The following is a 17,376-nucleotide window of genomic DNA, read 5'->3' as shown; positions in this document are numbered from 1 at the left end:
TGATACGAACACTGATAATTTAAAATTTGAATTTTTAACGTGAAAATATTTAAAACTATTTAATGTATATTATATCGTTTTGCATACAGGAAAACTAATTAAAAATACACTCGAAGCACTTGTCTTCGTTGTGTTTTTATTCTAACTGTTTATGGCATAAGCAGACGTTCTGTGTCTGCGCTGGAGGCCGGCAGGTCGCGCTGCTGTTGCTGATGGTCGCTGATTATGAGTGGACTATCGGAAGTTTCGTTCGGTAACGGGCTGAGCAAGACTCGTTCTTCGTCGACGATCTCGTTGCCGGCTTCGGTGCTGTGTCGCAAACCGTAAAAGAAATAGATACCCATGCCTGAAAAATAAACAAACGGATGTTTTAATAAATTTTTGCACGATCGAATTTAGCCCACGATATAGTCGTATCCATCCGACATGAGCTATGGCATGTGATCCATTGTAAGCGAATCCAAGTTGATGAAGCAGAAAGTAGTGATTTACATGACAAATCCCGGATGTTTTACATCCCCAAATGTGAATTTTATGTTCCAAAGAATACATGTAGTAGGAAATCTGACGACGTCAAATGGGATATGAAATACATCGCCCCACATATCTACGGATTTCACTGAAAATGTATGTACCCAGTTGCCTACGGCGAATCGATATTGAACAACCCCCGAAATATTTATGCAGCTCGCGTTCTCCGTTCTCGTTCACGGCGGAGATGCGTAATTGATTATATAGCAGTCAGCAGTGCTGCCGGGTATAGCCGGCAGTTTTGCGACATCGAACGAACAAATGATTAGGTGAAAACAGCTTTCGTCTGATGCAAAAACTCGATTGACGACTAACGAAAATTAGCTTAGAATTTAACGGCAGCATTTTCTGTCATCGTCGAATTCAGACGAAACATCGAATTCACTATCAGTGATAGAAAATGGCCGGAAATCACCGACATCGAGCTTAGACTCTCCCAGAATGGCGGTGTAAAGATCTGATGATTCGTAGACTTCACCAATAACCTTAGTTTCTGATATTATCGCAGTTGGGTACACTGGGATCGTTACGTGTCGTGGAGCACAGTGGTTACCAAACCACTTCCAGGACTAGGTGATTGTTAGGAAAAAGGGGGTTTAGTAGGCGGCCATCTTTCATCGAATCGAAGGTTCTTCACGGAGCCTGGAGTCACCGAATATGACATACGCAATGGTTGAACGTCGAAATTCCCTCCTTGCGCAGAGCGAGACGATTCGCATGATACACATTAGTGAACGTTAATTTTCGTAGTTAGTCCACTTGTGGTCGGAACTAATAACCAAATGCGCTAAAGTTCGGTTTTATACGCATTTAACATCGTTGGCCATCTCGGAACTATAAGGTCCGTACTACACACACTGCTACAGCGGCCGTGCTCAATCCCGTTCGCTATTCCCAACTAACTGACATTGAGTTTCATTTAGTTCGCAAATAGTCGGTAAATGAAGTTCACCCTAAGTTTTAATCAATAGTTTGGGTTCGAAAGGTTAGATCGAATGGATATGTGTCATACAATGCTAGAGAATCGATATGCAATATAGTAGTTATTATCAATCACAGAACGCGCCCGTTTGACCGCTATGTTTACTAAATAGTTATTTATGCCTCCATTAATGCCAGATACATTGAATCTCATTCGGGTGATTTCCAGTCACTCGGTAATATCCGCTTTCCGCTTCTAGCCGTCTCTATTGCACTCTATAAAGCTTCGTCGATGGCCCGTACAGGCGGCGCAATGTCGGTAGCAATAATGCGCTGACATTCTACAGCTCATTTGAATATTCAAATTAGCGTCCTTGACCGTCGAAGGGGAAGTACGTATTGACTCGTCGGACGAAAAATAGGTTAAGTGCGGCACGAGCACGCCGTCATAACATGACGTATTAAATGGTTCAGATTTGGTCATCGCGGACGCTAAGAACATTAAGTGTTTCTTAAGTGATTCTAAACAGAGAATTCCTCCATCATGGTTTTATACATCTTATGTTTGGATTTTTTCTAAGAAGATAACAAACCCATCATTACAATATTTAACGAAGCGTCCTGAATCTGTAACGAAACTCATTAATATAAGACCCGAAGGCCAGTTGCTCAAGTTTACAGTTGACAATGGATAGTTACAATATTGTTACAAGTGGCAATTAAAGTTACATAACATTAGTGCAACTATGAATAAATCCGATGGTTAACTTTTATCAAGTTTTGAGCGACTGGTCCCTGAACCCAGTTCATGAATCAGAGTTACCTAGTTGAAAACGAATGAATTTCTGAGTTAACTCTAACTTACAGCTGCATAGAACTGGGTCCTTATGGTTTGTATTCTTTAACTACCGAACCATAACCCTACGAGATTTTCGTAGCAAGCGAGGATCATCACCTTAGCACGACCAACGCATAAACCAATGATCTACTGCAGCAGCGGCGGTGGCGGTTCTCGACGATCCTTAACGATCACCAAATCCGGAAATAACGAATTGACGGTAAACGCTACGGTTTCCCGCGTGAATTAGTGCCACCGACAGTCACAGCGATGAGATGTCAAACGAGTGGGATGCCAGATAGCCTGCCTCATCACAGCGTTCACCCTCGGCGCGTAATTACACTCCGAGGCTCAACTCGTGGATTTCATCCCAGATATACACATAACGGATCCCAGGGGGACGCGCGTGAATGACAAGAGAGCACCAGTGGAACCGATTCGAACTGAAGTCGCTGCGAGCTACGAAAACTGTTTTCGTATTCAACACCAGAATGACGGATTCGTATCTGGTGATAAAAACTTGTTCATCGGAATGTTCATAAACCGTGTTTTAGTCCCAATCGGAATTTCGCTTGCCCGAATACCTCAAAGCCCAAATTTCCAATGAAGAAAGATAAGTTTCTCAAGTTTTTTTTGGCAGATTTGTATTTTTTTTCTGTAAAAATTCCTCTCATTTTGTGAAAATAAAGAGTATATAGATTATGAATTATCAGTGAAGGAAACTGAAGGCTGTGACAGCCTGTGCCAGACTAGGCGAATTTTATAGTTTGGCCACGGGACGCGATGCAATGTGATCCTCCAATCGGTGAATCAGTCTCCGCATCGAAATCGCCTTAATTTATCAACCTAGGTCTCGCGAATTTAATCACAGGCGAATAAAATGGCTAATGGATTCACCAAAGAAATTCGCCTAATCTGTCACAAGCTCGATAACAGAAGTAACTTTCCTATCACTATCAACATTGATTCCACGATGACATTTCTAGTCTTTTTCGTTCCGGTGTTTTCTTAGCGTTCACGTATGTTTTCAGGTCCGGCGGAACTTCCATGCGGAATTTCAACCCGTTAGAGGGCGGGTTGGGCAAAACGTCGCTTTGACCGTGGCGTTGAATTTTCGGCAAATCGGTCTTTTTCACCGGTATCGAAGCCGTAATAAACATCAGCCTGTCGGTGAATTCGACAACTTGGCCTTCGTATTTCAACATGCCTTCCGAGATTTCTCGAATGCCGGTGGTTATTTCGCCGTCGCTGATCACCTCGAGCTGGCACGGGAACTTACCCTTCACCATCGATAACCATTGCACCTTCGGCATGACGATAGGCACCAGTTCGACATCCCAGTGCACGTCCAATCCGCACGCCTGTAAATCCTTCACGATATCGATATACGGCGATTCCGACTGTTTTATCCGCTCTTTAGCGTTCTCGAAATACGGCAGCGTGTTCAGATTAAACGCCCGGTGAACGATGACCATTTTACCGGCCGGTGCGACGCTTTTCATTATGTTTTTATAAGTCGCCCGCGGGTTTTGGAAATACTGAGTCGCGTTATGCAGTAGAACTTTATCGAACAGCGGTAGAGGTTCGGTCGGTTTGGGTTTTCTGCCGCCGGCCTCGAGCGGGCACAGGTTTGGTTCTTCTTCGTACAGCTTTTCGAAGTATTCCTCGGCGCCCGTGTACGCGATACGGAACGGTAACAGTTTATCCGAGTCGGTCTTTTCGTAGTGGAAATTTCCGGCCGCTACCGACATGACCGGTTCCAGCAAGCAAAACCGTTCTTGTATCATCGGCGCCAGACTGCCCTTGATTTCGCCGACGTAACAAAGCCGTTCGAACGTGTCTAGCTCCAGGTAACGATGTATCAATTCGCACATTCTTTTCTCGTACGTTTCGCCGAAGCTGAACGTGCCGCATTCGGGCAACTTCGGAATTTTCAACCGATCTTGGAAACTCTCGGAAATAACGGCGAACGGCCTCGGCGTCTCTGGTCCGAGGTACGACGACATCGTTGATATATTTCAAAAATCTATGGTCCGTTTTGTAATTGCAGACGCTTAAAATGTTCGATTACGGACCCGATTACCGTCAACACGCTACAGGTGATACATTAACGCCCGTGTATTGCTGCTGCTGTTAATGGCTCGCTCCCTGCTCCGCCGCGACGCTTTCTCGAACAATGTTAATCCATTATCACAGTTTAACAGCCAACATTACTCGGATTCACCCCGGCGATAACGAACGACTTTTAAATTCCTTTCATCCCAGTCTGTCGACTGTTGATGACGAAAATTCAATAAAGAGTAATTCGCCTGCCTGAAAAGGTCACGCGGCTTATACCGAATATCTTTACAGACTTTCTATTGCATTCCACGACGTCTTCGGGATCAAGAGTCTCGTCTAAATTTAACGTCAGATGAGTCCCTGCTGCTGTAACAAAGGCGCTGTATCCGTCTAGATTCCAAACGTCGCTTTTATTCCATGGAAATGATACTGAACGTTCCCACCGATGTGTTAAAGGACAACCGACATCCAATTCCACGTTATAGCGAAACGTGGGGTTCAGGAAGCAACTATTCTCACTGCAGACTTTATCTTTGTTGCTATTGTCGCAGAGAACAGCAATGCTTGTGGCACTGACCTCAGGAAAGAGGAGCGCTCCGTTGGTCCAATTCTGATGTGAATATCAAAAACAAAGAAGTTCGTCCTTCTATTTTGCTCTCTTGATAGAATTCCGTAGTCGTTTTTATCCGCGCCGTGTATCCTTCTCAATGAGCCAGAGAGTTGAATCGTGTTTTCGTTGCGATTTCCCCCAGCGATATCGACGTCGATTAGGCACACAAACACTGGTCGTCAGGTTCCTGAATAAAATATGGCGGTGTGGCGCGGCAGTGTAAAGACACGCTCGTATTAAGTTCTCCTGAAATAGCCTATACGTTCATATATATTCTAGTACTGCGATCATTTGTTTGCGTTCGTTCTTAGCACGCAACGCCGAGCCGAATATCTTGTTCTTGTGTTCTAAATCGTCGCGCTGGGAAGCGCGCACTGATTTTATGATATATTAACATGTTATGTTTGCTTTGGCGGCGAGGAAGCTAGATTTTTTTTCAATAATTCGCCGTGGCCGGTGACAGCGCAGTTGATCGATGTTTGGTTTATTGGTTCATATCTTTTTTTACTCGCAGTCTCACAGTTCGCGGTCAGATCCACAAATCAATGTCTGGTGTTAATGGACTCACTCGCGCAGATCGGTTTCAACGTTTCTATTTTTTCACTATCAATACTTGTCATACTTATCATTTCACTGCATAACGACAGCCATTGATCAACAACAGTATTTAGTTTTGCCATTTTGATTTATAGACCGTTGACACTCGACGTCCTGAATCATTTCAACACTTTAAAGCCGAAATGAGAATCATAATACAATAATTTCGCTATTTTCTATACATACAGGCTTAGTAACATAGATTGGGAGAATTAATGGATATAAGGTAGTCATGCAGTCGGTCTATGACTTTCCAAATGGCCCATATCTCTTTAGTAATCATTCCGTTTGACCACCTCCATAGATTCAGGGTCAGGCAGATTTGCCTAACATCAAGAAGCGAAAAACATTTTGGTCAAACGAAAGATAATTTCGTTACCACGAAAAACCTTCGTTTGAACGAAAACAATGTTTATTTTTTTCTACAATGCCACCTTCGGGGCTTCGTATGCATGCAATCCATTCGAACAAAAAAAGAGAAATTAGCATATACGTACCTAAACCCATCCAGACGAGAAATCTTATCCACGTGACACTGGATAGACGCACCATGAGGTAAATATTGATGAAAATGGCTACGATCGGAACTAACGGCACCAGCGGCACTTTGAAGGTAAGTCTGGCCAGTCCGATCTTATCCTGCGGCTGACACCAAATAAATGCGAACAAAGTAACGATCAATACGATCACGACGACTATAGAGATTATAATACCGGGATGTTTCGCCTCTAATTGCTCGATTCCTAACGTCACCAATAACGAGAACAGTAAAAACAACGCGCACAACGCTGAAGTCGCGTAGCAGACGAACTTACCCGATCGTCTGGTCGGCTGTCGACCGATCGTTTGATCGTGATCGTCGATCGATCGATTCGTACCGACCTTTCGTCGGAATTCGTCGACGATCGCGTCTATATCCAGATCGGACGATTCGTCGTCCTCGTCCAGGTCGTTCGGGTTCTGAATTAGTTCGGCATTTTCGTCGCTTTCGCTACTGTCTTCATCGTCTGAATAATCTTCTATCGTTTGTGCGCGATTACTATCGGCGTCGTTAACGGGTCCGTGTCCGTTGTGCGCCGGGCTGCAGTCCGGTGTCAGTCCGGTTATTAGTTTCACCTCGGATACGCTGGCCCCGTCGTCATCGCGTTCGGTTAGTCTCGCAGTGCGTCTGGACGGAATGATTCTCGAGTTTTCAATCGACGATTTAATCGCGTAGAGATCGCTTTTCAAAGCCTCGGCCACGTCGGGCTTCGTCACCTTTTTCGGCAGCGTTCGTCGCTTCGGTCTGGCGTTGTTATTTTCGCCGCACGCGGTCGTCATTTCGTCCGGTTGATATCGTAAAATGAGGACCGACGTGCACACGAGCGTGTACGCCAACAGTGTGCCGATAGACATCATTTCGACCAATTCGTGCAAGTTGAAAAGCGCCGTAAAAACGGCCGTGATCACGCCCGGTACGACCGTAGCCAATAAAGGTGTTTCCGTGCGTTCGTTAACTTGTGTGAACTGTTTAAAAAATAGCCCGTCGATCGACATAGCGAATATAATCCTCGGCAGTGGAAACATGCTGCCTAGGAGGCTACTACACAATCCGAAAACGGCGCCTACGCCGATTACGTATTTCGCCCAGTGGATTCCGATGACGCCGAAAGCTTCCGCGATCGGCGAACTGGACGCGAGCGTGGTGACCGGGGCGACTAGTGACGTCACAGCTGACACGCCCACGTAGCATATGTAGCAGAAGACGAGCGATACGACTACAGCGATCGGGATTGATCGACTGGGCGTGCGGGCTTCGGCGCCAGTCGTAGCGATTATATCGAAACCGACGAAAGCGTAGAAACAAGATGCGGCCCCAGATAAAACCTGAAATTATAAAAACAGAACGATTTTAGCGTTTTAGTTCCACGGTATCGGGAATTCGGTCATTATATCAAGGTCATATATTATGATGATACGTGTAGTGGTACCTGTAGGTACCTTTAACGCTTAATTTAAAAGTTCTCTATTTTTCACGGTGTTTGAATCGTCAAGACCCTTACAAAACACAGTTCGACCACCAGCGCTCACTGGCGGTCGGTTGAGGAACAAACGTTTTAAAACGGTAAAACCTTTTTAATCAAACCCATTTTCGGACAAATATAATTGAAAGAAATGCATTTATAATCTATCAGGGGTGTAGCGTGTCCGTGGTAGAGAGCATGTTATGGGCCTTAAGTTTAGAAGAAACAGTTGCACCGCCATTCCAACGAACGAATGTTATTCAATAAAACTAAGTAGCGTCTTGAATGTCGATATTAAAAGCTATGTTATCTCGAATGTAATCTCGTCGTTCGTTTTCGTTCCGCCGGATGCGTGAAGAAATAGGAGACGCAGTAAGGAGAAACTCAGACTCGAGGGAATGCAACGTGGTATAGTGCGTGTAATACTAAGATCATCTATTCGCTGTTGGGAAGCAACGGACAGAGGGATGGCTGCCGAGCATGTCGTGTGCCTAGATAGAATTACGAGATACTAGAATCTCGTCTTCATGATGATATATCTAGTGTGTATATATTGTTCATCGTCTAGACACGATTTACTGAATCTCTTTGCATACGAGCCACGAGGAATAAATATGGCCATTAAAACCGTCGCTTAATTGAACAATGGCAATAATTTAGAATATAGTTATACATCATTGAGATATTGTTCGGTCTTAGGAAGGATTTATCATGTATATATGCAAACAAAGATGAAGGGGGTTTGTTAGTCACCTGTCGTCCAACGTCCTATTTTACAATATTTTGTACTAATTCCTACTACTTTATATTGTAATTTAATTCGTAAATAAAACATTATTATCATTATTAGTCTGAACATAGAACTGTGCGCGACCGGGAACGTCGAATACTCAAAAATCCGCCAGGTACCGCTAGCTACCTTGCGTTTACTCGATGCCCTCACCGTTAGTTATAAACCATATTAGATAATTGGGCGCGAAATCTTGAAGATTGCGAAGGAAGATGTATTGTGACGTTTGGGGGTCGGCGTTTCAGGTCGTTTATAGTTCTACGCTCTGAGCAACTAGTTCTACTGCTTATCCCACCAGATGGCGCGCACGATAGTAGGACATTCTTGGTCAAAGTTATTAGTTATCAGTTATTAGTAAAAATCATGTTCCAATTGAACATGCATTGCACACACATTTACCACCCTTTTGGATCGACGCAAGCGGAATCTTTGATCGCTAAGTCTTCATTGACATTATAGCTTACCCCGTTTGCCCCGTAAGGAAAGAAGCCAGGCGGTTCTGTCCAATTAGCGAAGTCAATATGGAATAGTCCCAATACTATGATAAATACGACTAGACATATATTCAACGCGTTGAAGATTGTTGTGTAAACTGCGGACGTTTTGACGCCGATCGCCAAAACAACCGTGATTAAAATCGTTACTAGAAATCCGAGGAAATCCGGATAACTGTCCAAACCGGGAATTCGGCCGATTTTCTCTAGCGTGACGTCACGGATGCGATTTCCCGTCAGGAAGTCGATACTTCCGCTGAGTGCGCGCGCATCGGCGGCCGTTCCGATCATATATTCGAGGATGAGGTTCCATCCGATAATGAAAGCGATGAACTCTCCGACTGTGCTGTAACTATAGGCGTAGGCTGACCCGGTCGTTTTGGGCACACGGGAACCGAATTCTGCATAACACAGCCCTGAAATAGAAATAACGATATATCATAGGTCTAGTTACTCGGTAAGGTCAATGAGGTCAATTTAGGTCTTAACATAAATTCATATTGACGAGAGAAATCCCACAATAATGAAGACAAGATTGAAAAATTCTATATCAGAATGATTATAAATTTTAGGAGCGGCGTTTCGGCTAACAACTGTTAGCCATCATCAGGCGTACTGCATTTAGTACGCCTGATGATGGCTAACAGTGTTGTTAGCCGAAATGGGTTTGGTATGGAATTTTCCTGTATATAGAGCAGCAAATATCGCGTATCTAAAATCATACGAGATCCGACGAATATCGGCGAGGTTTCTAGCCATGTGACGTAAGCCAGTCCAATTCATTTACCGTAATTACAGAGCCTTGTGGGAAAATCGCGAATAGTATTTTTGCTTTGGCAAATAAAGCGAACAAATATGGGTTTGAACGAACCAGCGACAAAAAAAACGTAAAAGGAATAAATGAATATGTACAACAGCAACCCTATACTAAAAGACCAGAAATGGTCATTGTCGACGAAGCAAATCGAGATGCAGATCCACATATAAAAAGTTATCTAATATCGAAGAGTGGAAGCGTTGGCGAAGCAATTGAGTCGGGTGTAGATTGTATTAGATGTTTATGTCAGCCCGCGGCTGGTTGTACGTGCAGCAGAATAGATATATCGCGGTTGTGTATTTAATAATCTAATAGAAATCAAGTAAAATCTATAGCACGACGCGCAGCTGAAGAGATTGCGAACATGAGTGCGAGAGACAATGAGGGTCTCTTATGCGGTATTTAGAGCGGGCAGATGAGACGCGCGGTTAAATTGCGGTACAGTTCAACACAGTAGGGCCCCCATTACGCGCCCATGCACGTATCCGAGGTTGGCCCTACCCTGTTTTCTGCAGAGCAAACAATTTTAGCGAGATAGCTGAAAAAAAAACGCTGACATGAAAATGAACCCTAATCGATTTATACTTGTTAATATCGATCGTTGTTAATTCGAAATTCAAAAGTCAACGTGTGAGAAAAGCCGACGACACAAAAACAATGCATTTCTTTAGATATACATAGATATATGTTTAATGAATCGATCCGGTGACAGTTTGTTTTGTCGACACATGTGTTACGTTCCCACAATGCCGAACAAAAAGTACCTACAAAAAACGATAACCGAGAGTCATCGACGAATCAAAAAGTCCTCAAGCTAACGGCATCGAAATACTATCGATTGCGTGAGGTATCTATCATAAATATATCTACCTAGAGGGGCACGTATTTGCGCAGTTAGAACGGCATGTTTTCAAACCAGGAGTTCAGGATGATTTTTAATCAAAATGAAATCAATGAACAGATTTAGATTGTTTTTTTTTTAAACAAAAATTGAGCCATGTAGTTACGAAAAGTTACGATGTATCTTCTTCGCTGTCCGTCTGAAATTACAAAGCTGACTTGCGATTGAAATGCTATACTTTTTGTGAGATTCCTACCCTTGGGGCCCAGTCGTGCATCAAAATGATTTAGTTATAAAATTAATATTAGAAATTCGTCTTAATAGCAATTCTAACGAACAAATGAAGTCAAGTAACGCCATTAAGCCTATATATACCCTCAACAGTGGAGAATTGGTGTTGCGTATGTAAGTCAATTCGAATAAGAATATGCACATTTGCAGATGTTTTTCTCTAAACAGGCTGAGAGCAGAATATAGATTTGCGCTGAAAATATTCACATCTGAACAAACGTATTGACCATTTGATAAAGAGTTGCAATTTCAAAATGATTTTGTCAAAATGTGGGACTCGTACTTAATGCAAAATCGAATGGCGGAATCCCGCACACACCAGATGGCAGCACAGTACGGTCGTTGTAGCGTAGTCAATATCGGTTTGTCGATGGTGTTAGAGCTAAGGCCTGTTATCAAACGAGTGATCAAACTAGATGCGATTGACTGACTTCTCTACTGATGTTTGGGAAAGTGTTCACTGAAAATTTAGGCGACTTATCCGAAAAGTTGATGCGAATTCGAATGAATAAATATAGAAGAAATTGAAGCGTGGTAACTAACACATAGGACTGAAACGTCGTTGTTGATACGACGAAACGTCGTTGTTGATACGAATCCTGTGGGAAAAAGTGAAATTCTCCTATTTAACGGGTTTCGTATTATCCAAATCTTGATTGATATAGATATGTTAGCTGGGACATGCTGGAGATCATCGTAATCAACGGGTATCGTTTAAATAGAATCGTACTAGGTTTGTTCCACTACTAGCGCAGTTTCCACGGCAGCCGTTAGCAGAGAAGTACATGTTTTGTTAGAAGTGCGGGATTGTCACAGAACGCGTATGTTGCGGATAAAGGGTTAACGAAGTTAGATTGTTTCTTCATCTCAAAACACCTGTTCCATGCGGGTTGTATATCATTGATCTCGTCCAATAAATTATATATCATTCGGAAAACCTATGTTCTACGCTGATGACAATGAATCGAAAGAACACAATACATATAGCATAACATCGACATAGGTCTAGACCGTACATGACAGTTAAAACTATAAACAGATCCATCTTCAGACGGCAACTTAACAACAGATACACGATCGAGCCTCCACCCCGGCCTAAAGTGTATTTATTAGTAATTTTAAACTTCAGAAAGGTTTAGGCAAATAAAATGATAGCGTAGATGAAATAGATCAGCGCTAGTTTACAACGTACGTTTCGAATTTTTCACATTGACGTCACTCGTTTCGCCAAATTGATCTGTTTGTTCGAATCGTGTTTTCTGCGAACATCACGCGTCATTCAAATGAAACATACTTTCATTCGAAGAGACAGGGCGATGAGTATTGTGAAGGAATTACGTGAATATAACGAATACTGATACAGAATCAGAACGTGTAGAAATGGAGCTGGTACTTTCACGTAAACCCGTTTGATTATTGAGAAATCCTATTCGAAGCACGCCGTTCTGTTATCGATAGCATAATTAAACTTTAATGAGCACATGTATTTGCCGTTTACATTTTTGACGGGTTCTTATCTAAACCCCTTTTAATCAAGCATTGAAATACACGGAGTTGAATATTTTAGAGCGAACTCTCTGATCATCAACGTTACTTACTTTGACATTTATGTCTTAGTGTTTCATTTTATCAGATTGTCAAGTCAGAATAGATAAATCCCAGAACGAGAATGACAAATTATGAATTTTGTAGAAATAAGCTACTCAGCCAAAGCCCAACGCCCCAAAACACACTGTATAGGTTTTTTTTTCATCAAAATAGACTATGTTTTTCACAAAACTTATTCGAAATATTAGCAGGGGATATTCGAAAGACTTACCAGAAAGGACGCTCGCAAAAGCCGCTATTGTGAACGATAATATCACTGCCGGTCCTGCTATACTTTTCGCTACTTGCCCGGCTACCACGTACACGCCGGCGCCTAAAATACTTCCTATTCCCAAACTGGTTAGATCCAACGTCGACAGACATTGCGAAAGGTCGGAAACGCCGGCGTCCCCGTAATCCTGCGATCTGTGTATCTTCTTAACGCGAAACAACGCCCGCCGTAAGTTTACTAAACCACTCGTCAGACTTTGTATCAGCACCATTTCCAATAAAGTTCTTTTCGATATTTATACGAAATAAAACGAAAATTGTCTATATTTCCGAATCGCTGGCAACACAGTTTAAATGCATATAAGTACGATTGATTTGGCGATTAATATCGAAGCATTATCAACTCGAAATGACTTCATCTGACGATCCCAACACATCTGCCGCCACAGATCAAGTAATCACCCTTGCAACTTCAACTATTCGATCAAGTGTCTCAAAACGCTCAGCTGGTTTAGTATCTACAGTATAATCGCGAAGGCGTCGGTCGATTGTGATACAGATCCGGACGTTTTTTTTCCCATCGAATTGCACCGGACAAACTCTCGCAGAAGCGCGTACCAGCCACAAGCGAGTAGTCACAATCTGGCTTTTATTCCGCGTGGTGAGTACTGCTCGTCGACTATGCTCCGATACTGTGTGAGAGAACTACCGCATGGCGACTGATGCCGGTATATTGCGACGCGGTCAAAATCAATGACGATGGCATTGATGAAATCAAAGTCGAGCGGTCTTTACACAGACACGTCGATAGCTCTGGCTCGTGTGTATATATGCATATATCAGTTCTATCTATGTCTAGAAAAATCAAATCATCCCCATTTCGTTCGCCAGTCAGCGCGTAAAGTGAATGCTCGCTAAATTATTTATTCGTCTCGACGTTGTTTCGACGCTCTTAAATTCCGATCACGAATAAGTCTTCAAAACGCTATTCGTCCATTCGGCATCGTGTCGTGGAGAAGCGTGATCGATTTTCGCTCGTTACAGGAGCGGGTAGAAACAATTGGATACGGATTTATAGGCTTTCGACTCTGTTACCAACCAGGGATACATTTCAAAAACGTTTGCGGATGTACCACACCACGAAGCACTGGGCCCCGAGCGACAGATGGCCCCTATATATCCATCATCATTTGAACCCCATACACCCTATGATAGGGATATTTCAAAATAACGGGTCTTGTAAGCCAGCTACTTACTACGTGACGAAAAACATGTCGATTAACGAACTCAGGTTTTTAATTAGATTTCCACGAATACCGATATATTCGATAGAAAGAAGACGATTGACATTTGTCATAATTATTCCGCTTCGGAACAAAAATGTAGTCGGTTGTCTATCGACTGCATAGAACAAATCGTATATGGCACATGAACCTGGGAAAATACCTCTGCTTTATTTCGTGTTGCGGTCAAAATCCAGTCCATAAAACATTCTCAATTTTGTTAGGCAGACCACGAAGTCAATGGTCAGAGCAATAATCAAATCCGTTGTTTTTTGCATGTGACATCGCGTCAATGCGGATATTGGTAGTCGGTTTCATTTTCACCAAGTCCCTGTTTGCGCGTTGTGATTGAATGTACCGGTTTTATAGACCAATATTCAGTTAAAACCCGTGGGCTAACGGAATTGTCTATAAACTCGGTCAACCCCTGCGGGGTTAGTTAACTTATTGCTTGTCTAAAAACAACCTGGCGCTGAGCTATTTGTATGCGTGAGATTGAACGACTATCGTGAAATACGAATCAAGGAAATATGCCTGGGAAAGTAAGGAAATGATCCAACGACACTCTTTCCAATATGAAAAAAAAACACACACACACTCATCAGTGGTTGTTCAGATGATGATCGGGGAACGTCTTTTATCCATTTTCTTTGAATCTGGCGATAGTTTTAGTTCGTGGTTCGTGCATATCTACGGGCATGTTTACATACGCATTCGTCTATACAGCACTGGACGCCTCTTTCGCCTCGATTGTCAGTGGAAATAGTGTCGGTTGGCGATGCTTCTATCGTCGAGATCCATCGTCGTTCAGCCAGAAGATTCGATTTGCCGATTGTCAGTCTCATTACTCGCGGCAGTCGAGACAGCCCGCCGCAGCACGAGCCTATGATAAAAATAACCTAGTTATCCGGTTATTTCCGTTGAGTTAGTTACTTTTTTGCAGTATTACCAAACGTTAGAGAACGTGACAATTCGATACTGAGCATATTCCCCAAAAAACAGTAACTTCGTTATCTGGTTATTTCCGTCGTCGAGATGTAGTTGCTTTCTTTTTTTGCGACGTACAAACCGTTACTGGCAAATTCCCTGTATGATCGACGAAAAAGCGCAAGCGGCAAAATGGTTTTTCGGAGCGCTTGCAAGAATTTAATCTTTGTCACGCGGCAAATTAATATTTGACGTCAAACTCAATAAGTGGCAGAACCGAGTATTTTCTACATGCCGATTCATTTTCAGTGATTCATCAAACGACCAAACCATGTCGTTTTGATGAGGCACCTGAAAAATCGGTTCAATCCAAAACTTGTTAACGATTTTCGATGAGACATGTTTGACAGTCCCGTAGCAAGTCATCTCTTCCGAGGGTTCAATTTCCACGAAAGCGGACATTTTGTTAGATTCCCACGCAATAAAACTCCTCGTAATTTTTTGGTCGGGGGTCATAGGGGTGAAATGTTTTGTGAATTAGATACCAAGGTGCAATTTCACGGTTTCTGGCACGGAGAATTGAATATCTGTTTCATTTTCCTGCTCGTTCGAACCAACAGAACCCACGCTATATACGAGCCAGTTTGAAGTACGAGGTAACTCATTTGGCGGGGAGGGGAATTCGGACACAAATGTTCATAGCGGTGGCCTCCATGTATCTGCGCGGCTTTGGAGGCAGCGATCTCATCACTAAGGTTCTTTGTATTGATAATATACTGCGGCTATTATCGGAAATTCGTAAATCTGCTTTCATGTATATGATCGGCATACGCCACATTAAGAAGCAACACGGCTCTATATCTAACTATATACCTGGTATGTTAATTACTGTTCAAATCTGTTGATAAACTCTACTACTAAGTATCGATTGAATACGGATAATGAGAGGAAAATGTCATTAAACTCGGGGTACAATCTGGCGCGATGTGTTTAATATACAAAACATCTGTTACTCGACTAATAACGCTGAAATTTGATTACATTACGAATAAAAGGCAGAAAAATAGAAATCTATAAAAGTTATTGGTGGCATAGAAAGTGATATATAATCAGATAAGTGTTACTGTCACAAATTGTATATTCATAAGAGAACATTGAGTATATTGTATTAACGGTAAAATGATTATGCTTTAAAACGGTTTCGGTGATAGTGATGATGCTTGAGAAGGTAACGGTGGAGATGGTGGAGATGTTAGTGATACTGATGCTGGAGAAGGTAATGGTGGAGATGATGGAGATATTAGTGAGGGTGATGCTGGAGAAGGTAACGGTGGAGATGGTGGAGATGTTAGTGAGGGTGATGCTGGAGAAGGTAACGGTGGATATGGTGGAGATGTTCGTGATGCTGATGCTGGAGAAGGTAAAGATGGAGATGGTGGAGATGTTAGTGAGGGTGATGCTGGAGAAGGTAACGGTGGAGATGGTGGAGATGTTCGTGATGCTGATGCTGGAGAAGGTTAAGGTGGATATGGTGGAGATGTTAGTGAGGGTGATGCTGGAGAAGGTAATGGTGGAGATGGTGGAGATGTTAGTGAGGGTGATGCTGGAGAAGGTAACGGTGGAGATGGTGGAGATGTTCGTGATGCTGATGCTGGAGAAGGTAAAGATGGAGATGGTGGAGATGTTAGCGATGGTGATGCTGGGGAAGGTTAAGGTGGATATGGTGGAGATGTTAGTGAGGGTGATGCTGGAGAAGGTAACGGTGGAGATGGTGGAGATGTTAGTGAGGGTGATGCTGGAGAAGGTAATGGTGGAGATGGTGGAGATGTTAGTGAGGGTGATGCTGGAGAAGGTAACGGTGGAGATGGTGGAGATGTTCGTGATGCTGATGCTGGAGAAGGTAAAGATGGAGATGGTGGAGATGTTCGTGATGCTGATGCCGGGGAAGGTTAAGGTGGATATGGTGGAGATGTTAGTGAGGGTGATGCTGGAGAAGGTAATGGTGATGATAATGAAGTTGCTGGTGGTGAAAGTGATGAAGGTGGTGATGATGGAGATGGTGGTGATGTTAGTGATGGTAGTGGTGATGGTGATGGGAGTGATGGTGATGCTAGAGAAGATAAAGGTGATCCGCGGGATGGCGGTGATGGTGATGTTAGTGATTGTGATGATGGTGATGATGATGATGGTGGAGATGTTGGAGATCATCATAAAAGTGTAGACGATGACAGCGCCAACCTCTCTTCTGTGGTATTTTTTAAGATAATAACCTTTGATTAAATTAGCATTATTTATGAAGTCGACAGCCGTTTTGAGTATACGCGATGGTTGGCTGACTGGTGTTCCATGACGGGAATCCACTTGGGGAATGTCTGTAAACTGCCTACGAATTACGCCCGGATATAAAAAAGATAGCATCTCAATGCCGCATTATTTGTGAGGTTTACATGAATAATTTAAAAATAATCAGAATATTGGCTAATTGGCTATAGATTAGTCCGGTGTCGGGAATGACTAATTCCCGGTGAGTTTGGTTGAAAGTCTCCAAATCACA

The 17,376-nt window shown here is 42.9% G+C and overlaps 2 protein-coding genes across 2 annotated transcripts; both read right to left on the bottom strand.

The window, feature by feature from the left end:
* Positions 1 to 87: 87 nt before the first annotated feature.
* LOC141908331 (high affinity cationic amino acid transporter 1-like) lies at positions 88 to 13,318 on the bottom strand. Its single transcript, XM_074798338.1, has 4 exons — positions 12,614 to 13,318; positions 8,816 to 9,261; positions 6,056 to 7,424; positions 88 to 346 (listed from the first exon to the last, which is right to left on the bottom strand). Exons 1-4 carry the CDS (start codon positions 12,882 to 12,884, stop codon positions 150 to 152), a joined length of 2,283 nt encoding a protein of 760 aa, XP_074654439.1. The 5' UTR covers positions 12,885 to 13,318; the 3' UTR covers positions 88 to 149.
* On the bottom strand, positions 3,007 to 4,855 carry LOC141908332 (uncharacterized). The gene is made up of 2 exons (XM_074798340.1): positions 3,938 to 4,855; positions 3,007 to 3,892 (listed from the first exon to the last, which is right to left on the bottom strand). The coding sequence occupies exons 1-2, from the start codon at positions 4,294 to 4,296 to the stop codon at positions 3,247 to 3,249; spliced, it is 1,005 nt and encodes a 334-aa protein (XP_074654441.1). The 5' UTR covers positions 4,297 to 4,855; the 3' UTR covers positions 3,007 to 3,246.
* Positions 13,319 to 17,376: the final 4,058 nt, after the last annotated feature.

Source organism: Tubulanus polymorphus, chromosome 7 (genome assembly GCF_964204645.1).
Source record: "Tubulanus polymorphus chromosome 7, tnTubPoly1.2, whole genome shotgun sequence".
In the NCBI taxonomy this organism is placed as follows: domain Eukaryota; kingdom Metazoa; phylum Nemertea; class Palaeonemertea; order Tubulaniformes; family Tubulanidae; genus Tubulanus; species Tubulanus polymorphus.
This window is presented reverse-complemented; position numbering and strand designations above follow the sequence as displayed.

Bases quoted from the DNA above. Each gene is read 5' to 3' on its own strand.
- LOC141908332 (XM_074798340.1), bottom strand. From the start codon at position 4,296: ATGTCGTCGTACCTCGGACCAGAGACGCCGAGGCCGTTCGCCGTTATT. The intron at 3,893-3,937 runs GTACGAAGAAGA...GGCCGGCGGCAG, and splicing joins GAGGAATACTTCGAAAAGCT to AAAACCCAAACCGACCGAAC.
- LOC141908331 (XM_074798338.1), bottom strand. From the start codon at position 12,884: ATGGTGCTGATACAAAGTCTGACGAGTGGTTTAGTAAACTTACGGCGG. The intron at 9,262-12,613 runs GTAAGTCTTTCG...TTTCTATTTCAG, and splicing joins TTTTGCGAGCGTCCTTTCTG to GGCTGTGTTATGCAGAATTC. The intron at 7,425-8,815 runs GTAAGCTATAAT...TTATAATTTCAG, and splicing joins TTCCTTACGGGGCAAACGGG to GTTTTATCTGGGGCCGCATC.